Source organism: Oncorhynchus kisutch, linkage group LG23, assembly GCF_002021735.2.
Source record: "Oncorhynchus kisutch isolate 150728-3 linkage group LG23, Okis_V2, whole genome shotgun sequence".
In the NCBI taxonomy this organism is placed as follows: Eukaryota; Metazoa; Chordata; class Actinopteri; order Salmoniformes; family Salmonidae; genus Oncorhynchus; species Oncorhynchus kisutch.
Window position 1 is genome coordinate 23345702 of NC_034196.2, and position 18600 is coordinate 23364301.

Genomic DNA, 18600 nt, shown 5'->3' on the forward strand with positions numbered 1-18600 from the left:
CATTGACCTGAAAATTACCTGACTACGTCAGACTCATTCTGAACAAGTTGTAATCTGCCAGGATACTTGGTTTCCTTCCCTTGACATGTGCGCTTGCATAAGCATAAACGCACTTGCACAACGAAACATCTAATTAGGATTTATGCTAGGATCACTTAAGGGTCAGAGGAAAATACCAGCCTTAGTAAAGTTGAACATTTATTTTGAGGCCTTTAACTCTACCGCTACCGTACTCTCCAGTTTTCTCCCCAGAAGTCCATAGATCATCCCTGTAGACTGCCCAAAACTAGTGCCTTACAGCTGTAGACTTAACATCAACTTAGGATAGTACCCTAAGCAACACCCAGCAAATTAGGAAAGCCCTAGATATGACATTAGACAATGCCATGATAGGGTCATTTTGCCAAGACCATGGACGTAGATGGAATACAGTCCAATTAGATGATTAAGGGGGCATAACTATATTTTGTTTTGTTTATGCTTTCATTCATTTTGTTTCATTTTCTTCGGCACGTAGAAAGTGACAGAGCCATAAACAACTTCAGTTAGTGCCACAACGCCGCTCATTTGGGAGGAAATGTAATAATATATTTAATGAGTGTGTGTGCGTTGTTAACATCTGCCTAAGTACCTGCCCAGATCTTCCAGTCTGGATGACCAGACGATGGGTCCAGAATGGCGATCCCAATCCGGACATCCGCTGCCCAGCCATGGAGCGGACTTCTTCATTTGCAGACACCCTACCCGGGTCGACCACACCAGAGGGGGGACTGCAACAGCGATCACCAATTGGACATCTGCTGCCCAGCGGAAACGCTACCCGGGTCGACCACCAGATGGAGACCACAACGATGGTCCACAACCAGGACAACCCACGGTCATTTTTATGTTGGTTTGCAACATGCAGGTTAATCGCAAGATTGAACCCAACATTGGGGGACTGTCATGACATTGGCCTGGGAGTAGGTTTATGACAGTCATAAATACCTCTTTCCCCCTTTTTCCTCTCTCTACCCTAATGATGTGACATTTGAAAATCCCTTGGTTAACATAGAGATTCTGGGAACATCAGAAGGTGGGGGGAAATTAACGATATTCTGGTAATCCGACCAATTGAACATATGCAGTGGTACTTAATGAATATGATGTCAGTTCGGTTGTCATCTGAGACATTCTCATCGATGATAGGATGACAAACTCTACAGTGGAAAGTCTACACATCAGAGTAATCAGATTCACATGGAATTGTTGTTCAATTTAAATGTTTGAATATAAAATTATTGGTGAAAAGATTAAATGTAATTTTAGCATCCAAATGAGAGATTTGGATTTTCATAAGGTTAGGGCTCTGCTCAATCAGTGGCCCGCCCCTGTGAAGAGACATGGGTTATAAAACTTTTCAGACACACCCTTCTCGCTCCACTATATAAAGCCTTGACGAAAATGTAACCTCCTGTTCCAAGTACGTGAGGTCTGCAGCCTCTGCATTAAAAGGACTAACATGTCAACTACAGAACTAAGCCAACCTCAGCGTGAGCTTTGGTTGCGAATGGTATCAACTTTGAACTCTTATTCACTACAGAAGTGATACCTCCTAGCCGTTGAGTTAGCCACAGCAGCTGCAAACGCGGGCTAGGAAAGAACCGACAAAGTATCCCGTCTACCACACAACGACATTACTACAACGTATCCATTTGACCACCAGAGACATTGTTCAAAGGACTCGGTTTGGCAACACGTCCTTCCATCTACCACCAACCTACCGAAGCGCAGCTCAGAGTAAATATTTATTGCATTTTCCTTTTCCAAATGGGCGGTAACTTAAAATGCATAAGATGCTGTATTTACGGACGTTTTCCTTTATGACGTAATTTGTAATCAAGGTATGATTCATTCTTTGTATATGTAATTCTGTGTGATTATTTAGTAAATAAATCATTAAACCCAATTTTGTATTGGTGATTCAACTTGTTAGCCAGGGTTCGTGAAGATAACCAAGAATGTACAACTTTCAGATGAGACTGAATTAAGGTGATGATTAATATTGACTGCTATTGATTTAAAATATTACTAGGTCTTTAAGAGTTTATTCGGAAGATAACAGCTCTATAAATATTATTTTGTGGTGCCCCAACTCTAGTTAATTACATTTACATGATTAGCTCAATCAGGTAATATTCATTACGGAGAAAGGATTTTATAGAATAGCATCTCATATCACTTAATCTGGCACAAATCAGAACACCTCTTGCCTAGCTACTCCTCTATTATTTTATACCCGTCCCTCCACACGCCTACCTCACTTATACTAGACATACATCAATGGACTGGCATTCTGCCATCCCTTCTATGTGCATATACTGTGCAGAAAATCCTAGTGGTACTGTATACATTAACTGTCTAATCTACAGGTGCAGACCTCCCCACCACCACCCCTCAAACCTCTCAATGCAAATGTCTCCTAGAATTACCCATGATTCCTAATGGGACGTGTCCGCCCATCCCTTAATGCAACATGGCGGTGTAGAGCAGGAAACCCAAGGCCTCGGCACAGGAAGCAGAATTCATTAGTTTGTATGCAGTGATAATTGATTTAATTAATTATTAGTGGAGAGATTGCTTTAATTGGTCATCCCTGTGGCACAGACCCTGCTTATCACTGTGTGCCATGCTACTGAGAGAGGGAGGAGACGAAGACGGATAGGTGAGGGGTGATGAGAAGAGAGGGAGGAAAGGAAGACTGATAGGCGAGAGGGGATAAGTGGCTGGGGGAGAAGGGAAGAGACTGGAGAGGTAACAGGCAAGGTAGGACAAAGAATAGAGAGGTGAAATAGAGGGAAAGGAAGGGATGGAGAGAGAGGTGAGATAGGAGACAGGGAAAGGAAAGAGAGAGAGAGAGGTGAGATAGAGACAGGGAAAGGAAGGGAGAGAGAAAACATGTTGAATCATGCTGCCGCTGTAGAGTGGGGCTGTATGTTTGGAATGTGTGTATGTGAATGTGGGGTTGTGTGTCTCTAAGTACAGTTGAATTTACCCTTGACCTCTCGTCCTTCCCAGGGGTGAGCGATTCAGTGTCACATACGGCCCAGCCAGATGACCCCTCCCAGACCGCTGACCCACCTGTACTACTGGACCTCCCTGAGAACAGATCTACTGTCCCGTGAGTCACACCCACACAAACACACACACACACATACACCTTAGCACTCCATATAATATATCTGCTGACACACATACACTCACCCACTCATATACACTCACCCATTCACATACACTCACCCACTCACATACACTCACCCACTCACATACACTCAGAGGCCAGTTTATTAGGTACTTCACCCCTTTCACGAAAATGGTTCACCCCTACAGACAGTGAGTCAGGTGGCTGTGGCTTGCTATATAAAGCAGGCAGACGAGCATCATTGAGGCAGTTACTGTTTGATTGAACTATAGAATGGGAAAAACGAGTGACCTAAGCGACTTTGAGCGTGGTATGATCGTCAGTGCCAGGCGCGCCGGTTCCGGTATCTCGGAAACAGATGGCCTCCTAGGCTTTCACGCACGACAGACAGTCTCTAGAGTTGACAGAAAATGGTGTGACAAGCTAAAAACATCCAGTCAGCGTCAGTCCTGTTGGCAAAAACAGCTCGTTGATGAGAGGTCAAAGGAGAATGGCAAGAATCGTGCAAGCTAACAGACGGGCCACAAGCAGGAAAATAACTACGCAGATCAACAGTTGTGTGCAGAACAACATCTCGGAATGCACAACTCATCTATCCTTGTCACGGATGGGCTATTGCAGCAGACGACCACACCGGGTTCAGCTAAAAACAAAAATAAGTAGCTCCAGTGGGCACGCTATCACCAACACTGGACAATTGAGGAGTGGAAAAATATTGCCTGGTCCGACAAATCACGCTTTCTGACGGAAGAGTTAGGATTTGGCTCAAGCAGCATGAGTCCATGCCCCCATCCTGCCTGGTGTCAACTGTACAGGCTGGTGGTGTTGGTGCAGTGGGGAATGTTTTCCTGGCAGACGTTAGGACCCTTAGAACTGTACCAATTGAGTAATGTTTCCATTCCCTGAAGAATTCAGGCTGTTCTGGAGGCAAATGGGGCCTGACCCGGTACTAGATGGGTGTACCTAATAAACTATTCTCTCTGTTTCCAGACTGTTCTGCAGTTCAGCGAGTTTGGACATTGTCACAATGCCGCAGAGAGAGATAACAGTCCTTGTTTCCAAGTGTGCTCAGTATTACATTTGTATGTTTATACCACACCACGTCACCAGTGTTCACACACACAGACTACACAGCACTCAACAGCAAGTGTCAGAACAGAAGCCCTCAGAAAATAATAGATTTTCATACTTGACTGGTAGCAAGTGGATACTTTGTCCTCTTTTTTGTTATTTTTCCCCACTCCTCTCTGTAGCTTTCCCTTATAATTTCTCGTCCACTCCATCTTGCAGGATGATGTGTGTGTGGACAAGGTGGATTTAGCCTGACAAAGGTCACTAATATAGTCCTCTCTGCGCTCCTCTGTTAATACTCCCTGAATAGAGATCTTTGTTAATAAGGAGCTAGGCGAGTAGCGTCTCACAAAAGCAGCCCTGTTGTGGTAATTGCCTCGTCATTTGCAGCCCGAACACGTCAGGCGCTTAAAGTCAGTCATTAGCACTGGGATAATGCATGTGAGGACCTCGGTCTCCTGCGTCAGGACGATAACATCTCCCTGGATGTTTGGCCTGTTTTTTTAAGTGACACACACACACATACACTCAGTAGATAAACACACAAGCATAGTGTGCATGAGCGCTCTGCACACATAAACACAAACAGAGACACACACACAATGCTTTAAGATGGGAAGACACTGATTTAGACTGGTATAGTGACTGGGGATAGAGAAGTGGTTTGGTGTACATTCTGTTTTAGTTTCTTTAATTAATTCCCCCCCCTCTCTCTCTTCCTCTCTTAGGCCAGCACGAGATTCCCCTGACAGGTGCACCAGTCACTTTGATGCAGTGGCCCAGATTCGCGGGGAGGCCTTCTTTTTTAAAGGTACAGAGATGGGCCAGAGGGAGAGAGAACAGTTTGTGGCATTGCCTGCGATCAATATAAAAGTCAGCCAAGCATCTCTCTCAGAGTTCCACACACACCTTCACACTCAACAGACGGACAGATAGACAGACCCTGGAGGGGCCCATGGTCCCATGTTGACTGTAAAACTATATGGTTTGAATTGAGGAGATTCTTAATTAACATATGTTAACCTCAAGAGATCTCCATGGTAATATAAAAAGTTTTATTTGGCCTGTATGTTATGGACGATGTTAATAGCTTGTAGAGCTGCAGATGAAAAAGTATTATACAACGGGTGGGTCTAATCCTGAATGGTGATTGGTTAAAACCTAATTCTAGCTGGTGTCTATTCCACAAGTTACAACCGGCTAAATCTATGACGCTGAAATGCCTATTTACCCCGTCCCATCTAACTGCACAGCCAGGCAATTTATGAACTTGATCTCCAGTATCTCACATTTCTTTTAGACCAGCATTTAGATTTCAACAGCAGAGATTTGTTTAAACATTGCTGTCTGTCTCCGACATTTGCAACATTGTTTCAATATGCAAATTCAATCTCCAGCTGTCCCATAGTAATGAACTTGTAGGGAGTCGGGATGAGACAGAAAGGCAGGCAACTTTTCTCAGCCATTCGAAATCATGAATCAGCATCATTTTTATGGATATACACAAAGAACTATCAATAGAAAACAGGCCAAACGAAACAAAGTGCAGCTAGTTTGCTGTCTTTCCAGCTTCAGTTTGAAGTGATTGTGTTAGCTTTATTGTTGACTAGCTCCTCTGAACAACTGAGTCCTGACGAGAGAGCACATTTTCTCCGCCAGGTGAAATAGTGCATCATTAGCTCATTGTTATGGATGTATCCAAATAAATGTCACTGGAAAACAGCTTAAACAAACGCAAATGTAGCTACTTTGCTGTTATTCTGGCTGCAATGTTTGACGTGACTGTAAGTTAGCTGTAGTTGGCTAGCTAGCAAGCAAGGGATAAGAATGTTGTCAGGCAGTATGGCAATGAAACATTTAGAACAACGACTGGGTCACGTCCAGAGATACAGAACAAAAAGACTGAACGACTGGGTCACGTCTCTGGCAACCGAACCTATACAATGAATGACCAGCTGGCTTGGGTAGCAACCCTAGAATTGTGTCAGGACTATATCTTGTGGAAGGATGAAAGAATGAATACATTTATCAAAATAACATTTTTTATGAAAATATGTCAATCACTATTTGAATATGTTGGTAACACGTTGTATAAAAGTGATAATGACATTGAAACCGGTGTTTGGAGGATATATCGGCACAGTTTGCCAGCCCTCAACTTTTTCTTGGGCCTAACAACACCCGTGCCAATAGATCCTCCAAACACCGGCTCCTCTGGCATTATCACTTAAATAATACAGAGGCTGTGACCCAACTCAGACAAACTTAGACTAAATTTGTCCAACACAGATACTGGAAGCCAGGCAGAATCTGCCTCTCTGTGTTCGCTTAGTTGGTTCAGCCAGTTGAGTGCCTAACCGGGTAAAAATCTCCTCTGCGGCATCCACACATGTTTGTCCTGTGGACCATTTGAATATGGACAACAGCGTAAACATTGACACACGGGATGTATACAAACACACACTTTTCACTAGCGTACACACATACAGTACACTCCCACACATACACAAGTTGTGTACACACATTCACACAAACACTTACACAAACGCTTAATCAGGCCGCGGGGCCAGACGGATTACCAGGACGTGTACTTAGAGCATGAGTGGACCAAGTGGCAAGTGTCTTCACTGACATTTTCAACCTCTCCCTGACTAGTCTGTAATACCTACGTTTCAAGCAGACCACCATAGTCCCTGTGCCCAAAAAAGCGAAGGTAACCTGCCTAAATGACTGCCGCCCCGTAGCACTCATTTCGGTAGCCATGAAGTGCTTTGAAAGGCTGGTCATGGCTCACATCAACACCATCCTCCCAGAAACGCTAGACCCACTCCAATTCGCATACTGCCGCAACGGATCCACAGATGACGCAATCTCAATCATCCTCCACACTGCCCTTTCCCACCTGGACAAAAGGACCACCTATGTGAGAATGCTGTTCATTGACTACAGCTCAGTGTTCAGCACCATAATGCCCACAAAGCTCATCACTAAGCTAAGGACTCTGGAACTAAACACCTCCCTCTGCATCTGGAACCTGGACTTCCTGACTGGCCACCCCCAGGTGGTGAGGGTAGGCAACAACACATCTGCCACGCTGATACTCAACACGGGGGCCCCTCAGTGGTGTGTACTTAGTCCCCTCCTGTACTCACTGTTCACCCATGACTACATGGCCAAGCATGACTCCAACACCACCATTAAGTTTGCTGACGACACAACGGTGGTTGGCCTGATCACCGACAACCGATGAGATAGCCTATAGGGAGGAGGTCAGAGACCTGGCAGAGTGGTGCCAGGACAACAAGCTCTCCCTCAACGTGAGCAAGAAAAAGTAGCTGATTGTGCACTACAGGAAAAGGAGGGCCGAACCCCCCCCCCCCCCCCCCCCCCCCCCATCGCCAACAAATTATCATAGTCCAAACACACCAAGACAGTCGTGAAGAGGGCACGACATTGCCTTTTCCCACCAGGAGACTGAAAATATATGGCATGGGTCCCCAGATCCTCAAAACGTTTTACAGCTACTCCATCGAGAGCATCCTGGTTGCATCACGCTACTACCCCCTGTATAGCCTCGTTATTGTTATTTTATTATGTTATTTTATTATGGTACTTTGAGTTTATTTAGTAAATATTTTCTTAACTCTATTTTCTTAAAGCGGCATTGTTGGTTAAGGGCTTGTTAGTAAGCATTTCACAGGCATTTCACCTGTTGTATTCGGCGCATGTGACAAATAAGATTTGATTTGAATAACTTTGTACCCGTCCTCCTTTACCTATTTACCTACATTTATTTTCTTCCTACTTTCTCTCTCTTCCTCCAAATAGGGAAGTATTTCTGGCGTCTGACGCGGGAGAAGCACCTGGTGTCTCTGCGTCCGGCTCAGATCCACAGGTTCTGGAGAGGCCTGCCTACCAACCTGGACAGTGTGGACGCTGTCTACGAGAGACCTGGGGACCACAAGATAGTCTTCTTCAAAGGTACCCGACCCAGAAACCCAACCATGGTTGTGGTGGTGGCAAGGAGGTCAACCATATACCAACTATGTTACATCAACTATGAAAGGGAGTGTTGTGATGTAATTTAAAGGTTTTTGATTTGTCGAGGAGACAGTTATGACTATTATTTTGAAGTGTCAAGGCTGTTCAAATAAATGTGAAGGTGTTCTGAGAAAGTTATGAAAAGAGGTCCATCAAGTGATGTGTCATTATGGGCTTTGAACTTTGTTAACGGTTTTATGGATGATAGAGGGCTTAAAAATGCAATCAACCTTACAAAAGAACAAAAACAAGGACATCTCCCTTACACCTCTTGGTAAAAATATTTCTTTCTCTGTCTGTATTTCAAGGTCAATTTAATTTTTTCATCACAAAACACATGTATTTGTTATTTATTTTTTGAGCCTACGGCACCTGGTATTTCCAGGCGGTCTCCCGACCCAGTACTGACCAGGTCCGACCCTAAACAAATCAAATCAAATCAAATGTTATTTGTCACATACGCATGGTTAGCAGATGTTAATGCGAGTGTAGCGAAATGTTTGTGCTTCTAGTTCCGACAATGCAGTAATAACCAACAAGTAATCTAACTAACAATTCCAAAACTACTGTCTTATACACACAAGTGTAAGGGGATAAAGAATATGTACATAAAGATATATGATGAGTGATGGTACAGAGTGGCATAGGCAAGATACAGTAGATGGTATCGAGTACAGTATATACATATGAGATGAGTATGTAAACAAAGTGGCATAGTTAAAGTGGCTGGTGATACATGTATTACATAAAGATGCAGTAGATGATACAGAGTACAGTATATACGTATACATATGAGATGAATAATGTAGGGTATGTAAACATTATATTGGGTAGCATTGTTTAAAGTGGCTAGTGATATATTTTACATCATTTCCCATCAATTCCCATTATTAAAGTGGCTGGAGTTGAGTCAGTGTGTTGGCAGCAGCCACTCAATGTTAGTGGTGGCTGTTTAAGGTGTGTTCAGGGTGGTATTGCCACAAGGGTATTTTTCTTTCTCCCTGAATTTGGTCCCTTGGCTCATCTCTGTAACTCTTCAATGGGCTCGGGAGAGGCCAAGGTGTTTTCTGAAACATGACTCCCCTGGCCACCTATTTCTTATCACATTGCTCTCCAACCCGGATGTCAGCCGCACCAATGTGTCAGAGGAAACACCTTTCGACTGATGACCGGAGTCAGTGTACAGACGCCCGGCCCAGTCACAACATAATCAAGCCTCTCCAACAGATTCCAGGTAGAATCAGGAATTCCCCAGGGCAGCTATCTAGGCCACTTACTTTTTTCAATCTTTGAGTAAAGCCAGTGTGTCTATGTATGCAGATGACTCAACACTTTACACGTCAGCTACTACAGCAACTGAAATGACTGCAACACTTAACAAAGAGCTGCAGTTAGTTTCAGAATGGGTGTCAAGGCATAATTAGTCCTACATATTTCATTTGGAAATGTATTTGGAACAAATCATTCACTAAACCATAAACCTCAATTAAATCTTGTAATAAATCATGTGGAAATTGAGCAAGTTGAGGTGACTAAACTGCTTGGAGTAACCCTGGATTATAAACCGTCATGGTCAAAACATATTGATACAACAGTAGCTAAAAGGGAGAGAAGTCTGTCCGTAATAAAGCCCTGCTCTACCTTCTTAACAGCACTATCAACAAGGTAGGTCCTACAGGCCCTAGTTTTGTCACACCTGGACTACTGTTCGGTCGTGTGGTTAGGTGCTACAAAGAGGGACTTAGGAAAATTGCAATTGGCTCAGTACAGGGCAGCACGGCTGGCCCTTAAATGTACACCGAGAGCTAACATTAATAATATGCATATAAATCTCTCCTGGCTCAAAGTGGAGGAGAGATTGACTTCATCAATACTTGTATTTGTGAGAGGTGTTGACATGTTGAAAACACAGAGTTGTCTGTTTAAACGACTAGCACACAGCTCAGACACGCAGGCGCAGACTATGGGAGGCGCACAGTACTACATAGAGCCATGACTACATGGAACTCTATTCTACATCAGGTAACTGAGGCAAACAGTAGAATCAGATTTTAAAAACAGATACAAATACACCTTATGGAACAGCGGGGACTGTGAAGCAACACTAACATAGGCACAGAGACATGCACACACACACATGATAACCGACGCACTATACACACGTACACATGGATTTTATGTGGTAGGGGCCTGAGAGCACACACTTAGTGTGTTGTGAAATCTGTTATGAATCCATTGTAATGTTTTTAAAATTTAGTAACCACCTTAATTTTGTCAGACCCCAGGAAGAGTCAGCAGTTAATGGGGATCCATAATAAATACAAATAAATACAGGGAGTTTCTAGAGCACGATGAGCCAAGGAAAGCACCACCGTCAAACCCTCCCTTATCCCGGATGGCCAATTGTGCTCCGTTCTATGGGGCTCCCTATCACGTCCGATCTGCGCCACCCAGGACCCTCAAAACACATTTAATCACTTTCATTTGGTTGAGTTATCAAATTAGTTTTTTTTTTCTTCGGTTTGGTGCTATTTTCACAAGTATGTGGTGATTGCCCCCTATCTTATGTTCAGAACCTTTGATTGGGCATTCATTGGGGTTTCACACATCTTTCACCCCTGAGTCATTCATGCGAGTGTTTTTCTGTTTAGTCACCAATACATAAGATAATGTTAAGTTCACCATTTAGTAATTTTAACTACCATTAAATCCAATGGCTAAAAGATACACATTTCAAAACTGAATAGTAGATTTCCATATAGAATTTGGCTATAATTTTTTTGGGGCTATTTTTTTCAATAATTTGTATCCAATGGCAGGCTGTGAACATGTGGAGAAATGTCAGGCCCTGTGATAGACTATAGCGCCCTGGTGAGATGGTGTACTTGTACATCAAACAGCCTTGCCCAACAGAAACAGGAGACAGGCTTCTGCTCCGATGAGTGTCGGCTCGCACAAGCCAAGGCTACTTTCATTATTCTTATGCAATACATACGTAGGAAAAACCATGACAAATAGGGGTATTGTAAAGCAGTTGGCTATTTTAAAAACATAGCACAGTGTTGTAGGCCATTTCTTCCCCATGCAACATTGTCAAGATCACCTTTTCTATGTGACTTGTCAACTGATACAGAATCGCCTGTCTCTCTGCTTGTAATTTATCAGCTTACAGTGCAACAATGAAATTCAGATGAGTGGAATACTGTATATGCAAATCTAATATTAATTGTATTAGTCACATGCGCCGAATACAACAGGTGTACACCTTACAGTGAAATGCTTACTTACAAGCCCCTAACCAACAATGCAGTTTTAAAAAATAAAAAAATAAAAGAGCAGCAGTAAAATAACAATAGCGAGACTATATACAGGGAGGTACCGGTACAGAGTCAATGTGCAATGGGGCACCGGTTAGTTGAGGTAATATGTACATGTAGGTAGAGTTATTAAAGTGACTATGCATAGATGATAACAACAGAGAGTAGCAGCGGTGTAAAAGAGGGAATGAGGGGCAATGCAAATAGTCTGGGTAGCCATTTGATTAGATGTTCAGGAGTCTTGGGGGTAGAAGCTGTTTAGAAGCCTCTTGGACCTAGACTTGGCGCTCCGGTACAGCTTGTCATGTGGTAGCAGAGAGAACAGTCTATGACTAGTGTGACTGGAGTCGTTGACAATTTTTAGGGCCTTCTACAACCCAGGTAAATCAGTGCATTGTATAATACACTATAATTCCCATGGTAGCACATGGTGGCTATTTCCACTTTGTCCTACTGAAGCACCCTGGCTGATGGAGAAGAATGGTTTTACCTTCCAACACAAATTCATGTCAAATTGATACATTTATGAGGTGAAAATATATAATTTTACAGTGTTCAGCAGAATCAAACTATATACTTTAACTAGGCAATACATCATTGTGGTTCAGTAGTTTTGAGCAGTTTAATTACTGTAAGTGATAGTTTATTGTATTGTTAACAAATTACAAGAATATCATATCAAAAGTAAGGTAAATATAGCATTTTGAAAAGCAGATACATGTACTTAGAAAGAGTGATTTGGTGCAGTGAACAAGTGGTGCAGTGAACAAGTGGTGCAGTGAACAAGTGGTGCAGTGAACAAGTGGTGCAGTGAACAAGTGACTTTGCGAATGTATTTATTGTATTCAGTCTATTGAAAATGTGCTTCGAGTTTTGAAACATGAGACATTTTGATGACCTGTTTAGATTTTTGTGATTAGAGTTGTGAAAATGTACCACGTACTTCTGAAAATTGCACCAAAGTGATTGAAATCAAATGTAAACAACTTGTCCAGTTAACTCTCGTTGATTGACGTTCCTTTGTCCCGCCTCCTCAGGACTAAAGTATTGGATATTCAAGGACAACAATGTGGAGGAGGGCTATCCTCGGCCAATCAGTGACTTTGGCCTGCCCATGGAGGGCGTGGACGCAGCCTTCGTGTGGCTCCACAACGACAAGACCTACTTCTTCAAGGACAACCACTACTGGCGCTATGATGACCATCTACGGCGTATGGATCTGGGCTACCCCAAAGACAGCACACTGTGGAAGGGGGTCCCGCCCCAACTAGACGACGCCATGCGATGGTCGGATGGTGAGTATTAGACAAATGCAGACACACACACAGTTCCTCTGCGTCCACATCACAGAGGACTTGACATGAACTAACAACACCACCACTCTTGTCAAGAGGGCGCAACATCGTCTCTACTTCCTAAGGCGGATGAAGAAATTCGGTCCTGGGGCCTCTCCAAATACTACCGCTGCACCATCGAGACTGGTTGCATTGCGGCCTGGCACGGGAATTGCTCCGTCCACGACCACAAGGCACTCCAGCAGGTGGTGAAGACGGCCCAGTACATCACTGGGAACATGCTCCCGCCATCGGAACAGTGAGGAAAGGACTTCGCATCATCAAGGACTCACACACTCCAGTCATGAGCTGTTCACTCCCTTACCGTCGGGCAGAACACTTGAACTGCACTGATTCTCTGCACCTTAGCACACATACACTCACTCATGCAGACAGACATATACACTCACTGGCCAGTTTATTAGGTACACCCATCTAGGACTGGGTCGGACCCCCCTTTACCTTCAGAACAGCTTGAATTCTTTGAGGTATTCTACTGAAATTTTCCACAAGGATGTTGGTCCATGCTGAAGCGATGGTATCACTCAGTTGCTGCAGATTGGACGGCGGTGCATTCATGCTGTGAACAGCCTGTTCTCTCATCCCAAAAATGCTCTATTGGGTTGATGTCTGAGGACTGCACGAGCCACACAAGTAAGCTGAGCTCGCTGTCATGTTCTAGGCAATATTTTTCCACTCCTCAATTGTACATTGTTGGTGATTGCATGCCCACTGAAGCCGCTTCTTCTTGTTTTTAGCTGATGAGAGTGGAAACCAGTGTGATCGTCTTCTACAATAGCCCATCCATGACAAGGATCAACGAGTTGTGTGTTCAGAGATGCCGTTCTGCACACCACTGTTGTATTGCACTGTTTATTTGTCTGTTTGTGTCTCACCTTTTCACTTACACGATTCTTGCCATTCTCCTTTAACCTCTCTCATCAACGAGCTGTTTTCGGCAACAGGACTTCAACTGAATGGATGTTTTTTGTTTCTCACCATTCTTGGTAAACTGTCGTGCGTAAAAATCCCAGGAGGGCAGACGTTTCTGAGATATTGGCTCCGGCGCGCCTGGCACTGACGATCATACCACGCTCAAAGACGTTTAGGTCATTCGTTTTGCCCATTCTAACGTTCAATCGAACAGTAACTGAATGCCTCTGCCTGTCTGCCTGCTTTATATAGCAAGCCGTGGCCACGTGAATCACTGTCCGCAAGAGCGATACATTTTCATGAACAGGGTGCCTAATAAATTGTACCTAATAAATTGGTCGCTGATTTTACATTCATACTACACTCGTCACAGCTGCTTCTACCAGACTTATTATAGTGCTCAGTTTTTACACTGCCCCCCATCCCCCCCTTCCCCAATACATGTGTAAATATTGGACTATACATTGTGCCTTCCTGTACTATACTTATGATAAAACAATGATTTAATTCTACTACTTTTCTATTCTTATCTTTTATTATTTATTATTGTCGACAAGGAACCTGCAAGTAAGCATTTCATTGGATGATGTATACCGTACCAATCCCGTATGACTGCTGAGGAGGACGGCTCATAATAATGGCCGGAACGGAGCAAATGGAATGGCATCAAACACATGGAAACCATGGAAACCATGCGTTTGATCTATTTGATACCATTCCATTAATTCCACTCCAATCTTTACCACGAGCCCGTCCTCCCCAACAAAGGTGCCGCCAACCTCTTGTGACACACACACACACATCAACAAGCTAAACATTCACGTACTGTATACTCTCACATACACACTCCATATACACACGACACTCACTTCTAAACACTCACACAATACAAGCTAAATACTTACACATACAGTACTGCACTAAAACCAAAATAACAAGCGTTTGTCAAAAAGAATGGAGTACCTCACTGTATTTTATTCATGCTTGCCCTTAGGGTGCTGACAGAAGGTTTAGTTCCATATCCACTATATTAGCCCACACTGGATACTTTTTCTCTCCACTCCCTCCTGCTTATAATATAATAATAATAAATGCTATTTAGCAGACGCTTTTATCCAGAGCGACTTACAGTCATGTGTGCATACATTTTATGTATGGGTGGATTTGAACCTATTATCCCGGCATTGCAAACGCCATGCTCTACCAACTGAGCTACAAAAGACCAGGGCCCGTAGGGCTCTGCTCTGGTCAGAAGTAATGCATAATAGGGTGTCATTTGGGACAACCATAGTGTTTGGGTGAATGGGGCTGGCTGGTCCAGGAAGGAGAGCGAAAGTAGCTGAGCTGAGTCTGTGTTTTCATTGTTGGGTCATCATGGCAGCGGGCACCTACAGCTGGGATATGTTTGTGTGTGTGTGTGTGTGCGTGTGCGTGTGCGCGTGCGTGCGTGCAAGAGAGCAGAATGGTGCTAGGGCATCATGTCTCAGCTCATGCACAGCATTCTCAGCAGTGAGCTCCTTATTCATGCCTATCTCAGAGTCAGACCCTTAATCATGGAGGGCCAGTCTACCTGCAATTAAAGTACACTCACCGCCTTAAACATTGGGAAACATTTACATAAATCATATCACACCAAAGCACACATGCATTATACTCACCTCTCCATCTGTTTCATACAAACTCAAGCCCACACACACACAAACAAACAATCAAGCCTTCACTGTAGCTTCGTAGTACACACGCATATCAAATAGCTTATCAAAATTCTTCAGTAAAGGCATTACACACACACAAACATGGCACGATCCCAGTCTTCACATGAACGCTACCCTCATTCAGGGTCTGGGCTCTTTACCACTTCCAGCTCCAAGGTCCTGCTCAGAGCTGATTAATGTGTGTGTGTGTGTGTGTGTGTGTGTGTGTGTGTGTGTGTGTGTGTGTGTGTGTGTGTGTGTGTGTGTGTGTGTGTGTGTGTGTGTGTGTGTGTGTGTGTGTGTGTGTGTGTGTGTAAGCACAAGCCAAGTATAAAAGCAAGAGTCCCCACGCCTAAGCTACCAGAGTGGAAGCACACACTCATACACACATACAGACCTGTGGGCCTGGGAACTGGAAGCAAGTCAGAGAGCTCTCTCTCCAGGCCTATTCCATCACCTCAGGAAGAGAGAGAGCTGTGGCGACAGGGATGGAGAGAGAGGGAGAGATAGTGCTAGGGAGGATGAGAGCTAGGGAGGGAGGGAGAGTGAGGGAGAGAAAGTGGCTGGGAAGGAGGAGACAGATAGACAGGAAGGGATGGCGAGAGGGGGAAAGACAGAGATAAGGGAGGGAAAAAATGACATGCGAGAGAGGGAGAGTTTATTTTGTGTAAAAAACGAACTGGTGGATAGAGAGAGCAGCCTGATAGGAAAACAGTGTGACAGAATCAAGCGACATTGATGTATTACCATAGCAATAGCAATCATCATCACAGTCCCCTTGTAATCCTCATGCAGCCTCTGTCTTCTTCCTCTCCTTCAGATTCCTCATACTTCTTCAAGGGGAAGGAGTACTGGCGCGTGGTTGGCAGTGATATGGAGGTGGAGGCTGGGTACCCACGGCCCATAGGAAAGGATTGGCTGGTATGCACAGAGATGCAGTCGGATTCCCCAGCCACAGAGGCCAATAACACAGCTAACACGCGGCTACATGGGCAGCACCACACCGACCATGCCGAAAATGGCTACGAGGTATGCTCCTGCACTTCTGACTCTGCTTTACCCCTGGGAGCCCGGCCCTCGCCCTCCCCCCTCTGGTTGCTCACCCCTCTCTTGACTCTCTCAGTGGTACAATCCTGCGTCCCTCTATGATGTAAGTAGAGGTGAGCAGCCTCACTCTGTGACATGAAGTACAGCAGCCAATCTGATGAGAGTGGGGAAGTGGCTTAAGGGGTACTGTCAGACCAGCCCCACCGTCCGACAAAACGATGACTGGAGGAATTAGCTGTTATTGTTATTATTATCTTAATTGGGATCCTCAGTGTTTATTTGTTTTTTTGTGTTTTTGTTATTTATTATATTCAATGGATCAACTTGCTTTTAAACTATTTATGTTAAAATTATGATATTGGATTGAATTAGAAATGTGATAACATGACAAATGGAAATAGTTTGTCAATTTGATTATAGTTATGATAAGTTCACAGAAAATGAGTTCCTCTGTGACTAAGCAGTCTAGCAAGAGAGTGGTACTCTGGGATGCCGCACGCCCTGTCCCCTTGTTCCTGCAATCACTATAAGTGCTTTAAGAACCCTCGCACATACATAGACCACTCCATGTGCGGTTTCTATGGACTGAGCTAGCTGGGAAATAATGTTCCGTCTCTGCTCACTCGCTCAAATGGTAATGTCTGGTCTGGCCGGATGGACACTACGCTCTCATTGGACAGCTTGCTCTCTCACTGAGTTTTTAATGTCAAGACTATCTGGATGGAATGGACACTACTTCCTGTAATGACACTGACTGTCCTTCCTTGACTGCACTCACGTGCCCTTTTGTGACCTTTGCACCTGTATCTTTCTTTTTTTCTCAGCTCAGTAACAGTAGCACCTCTTGCCGTTATCAGAGAGGGTAACCTGTTAGTATTGATTATTAGGACGTATTTTTGTAATAAACACAGAGGGATTGTGGTTGAGCCCTACTCGGGGATGTGCATGATGTGGTTTTCATAATGCCTTGGTCTTGTCTGGTCTGGTCAGTGGTCACCACAGCGATCAGCGGTCAATATTAACCAACAGTCACCCAGGGACACCGTTCTCCTTCTCCAGTGGACATCTCTCCTAACATGAACTTTCTCTAAGGATAGGGGGGATGCCTGGGTACAGGGCAGTGACAGGACATGAATATCCACCAGAGACCTGCCTGCTTAGAGGAGTGCACCCACTCACTACACAACTGGATTTATTAATATTACTACGATATATTTACTTACAGTCTATATATATATATATATTGAATATAAATTGAACTTTTCAGCTCAAATATATCTGTATATATTTGTATATATTTGAAAAATATATCTGTGTATATATATATATATATATATATACAGATATATTTGAGCTGAGAAGTTCAATGGCAGTTGCCCAAAAACAACATTTTAAGCCATCTTTTCTAAGATGAAATATTTTTGTAGGAAAATAAAGAGGGGGTAATAGAGAGAGTGTGTGCTGGGTTGTGTAATGATTTTGTGTCACAGGGAGCCCAGGTGGAACAGGGAGAGGAGGACACGCAACAGCTGCAGTCACAGGCTGGCAGCTACTTTCTGGTTTGAGTTGTTTGGAGCCAGGTTTCCCATGTACAGGCAGGTTATTGTTTCCTCACTCCAAAACCATGCTAATCAAGATGTGCTCTCCTGGTAATAAGACATCTTCTTCTACATGCATTCCTTGTTCCAGATCTGTTTATTCAGGATTATGTGTATACATAATATATTATGTGTATGTATGTTTTGTCATAGGAATCAGTGACTTTTGAGAGGAAGACTGAACAATGTTGACTTAGTAAATAGAGACCATAAAACTCCAGATATTATTGACTCAAGGAAAAATAAATGTGAGGCAGACACTCAGGAAGCAGACACGCACACAAACAATGCATGCCGTGAGTATTTTTCAGCATTAAAACCTGTTAGATGTAAAGTCCCCTGTTTTGGGGACCTGCGTGGTTCTGGTACCGGTTCCAACCAACA

The 18600-nt window shown here is 43.8% G+C and overlaps 1 protein-coding gene across 1 annotated transcript in view; it reads left to right on the forward strand.

Annotated features, from left to right (window-relative positions):
- Positions 1 to 17555, forward strand: part of LOC109868558 (matrix metalloproteinase-17-like) — a 103659-nt gene extending 86104 nt beyond the window's left edge. Inside the window, exons 6-10 of the mRNA XM_020458196.2 lie at positions 3058 to 3160; positions 4981 to 5063; positions 8081 to 8233; positions 12648 to 12905; positions 16392 to 17555. Of these exons, the coding sequence (XP_020313785.1) occupies positions 3058 to 3160; positions 4981 to 5063; positions 8081 to 8233; positions 12648 to 12905; positions 16392 to 16720 (926 nt within the window). The 3' untranslated portion in view covers positions 16721 to 17555. The remainder of the gene's footprint in view (positions 1 to 3057; positions 3161 to 4980; positions 5064 to 8080; positions 8234 to 12647; positions 12906 to 16391) is intronic.
- The last annotated feature ends 1045 nt before the right edge of the window (positions 17556 to 18600 follow it).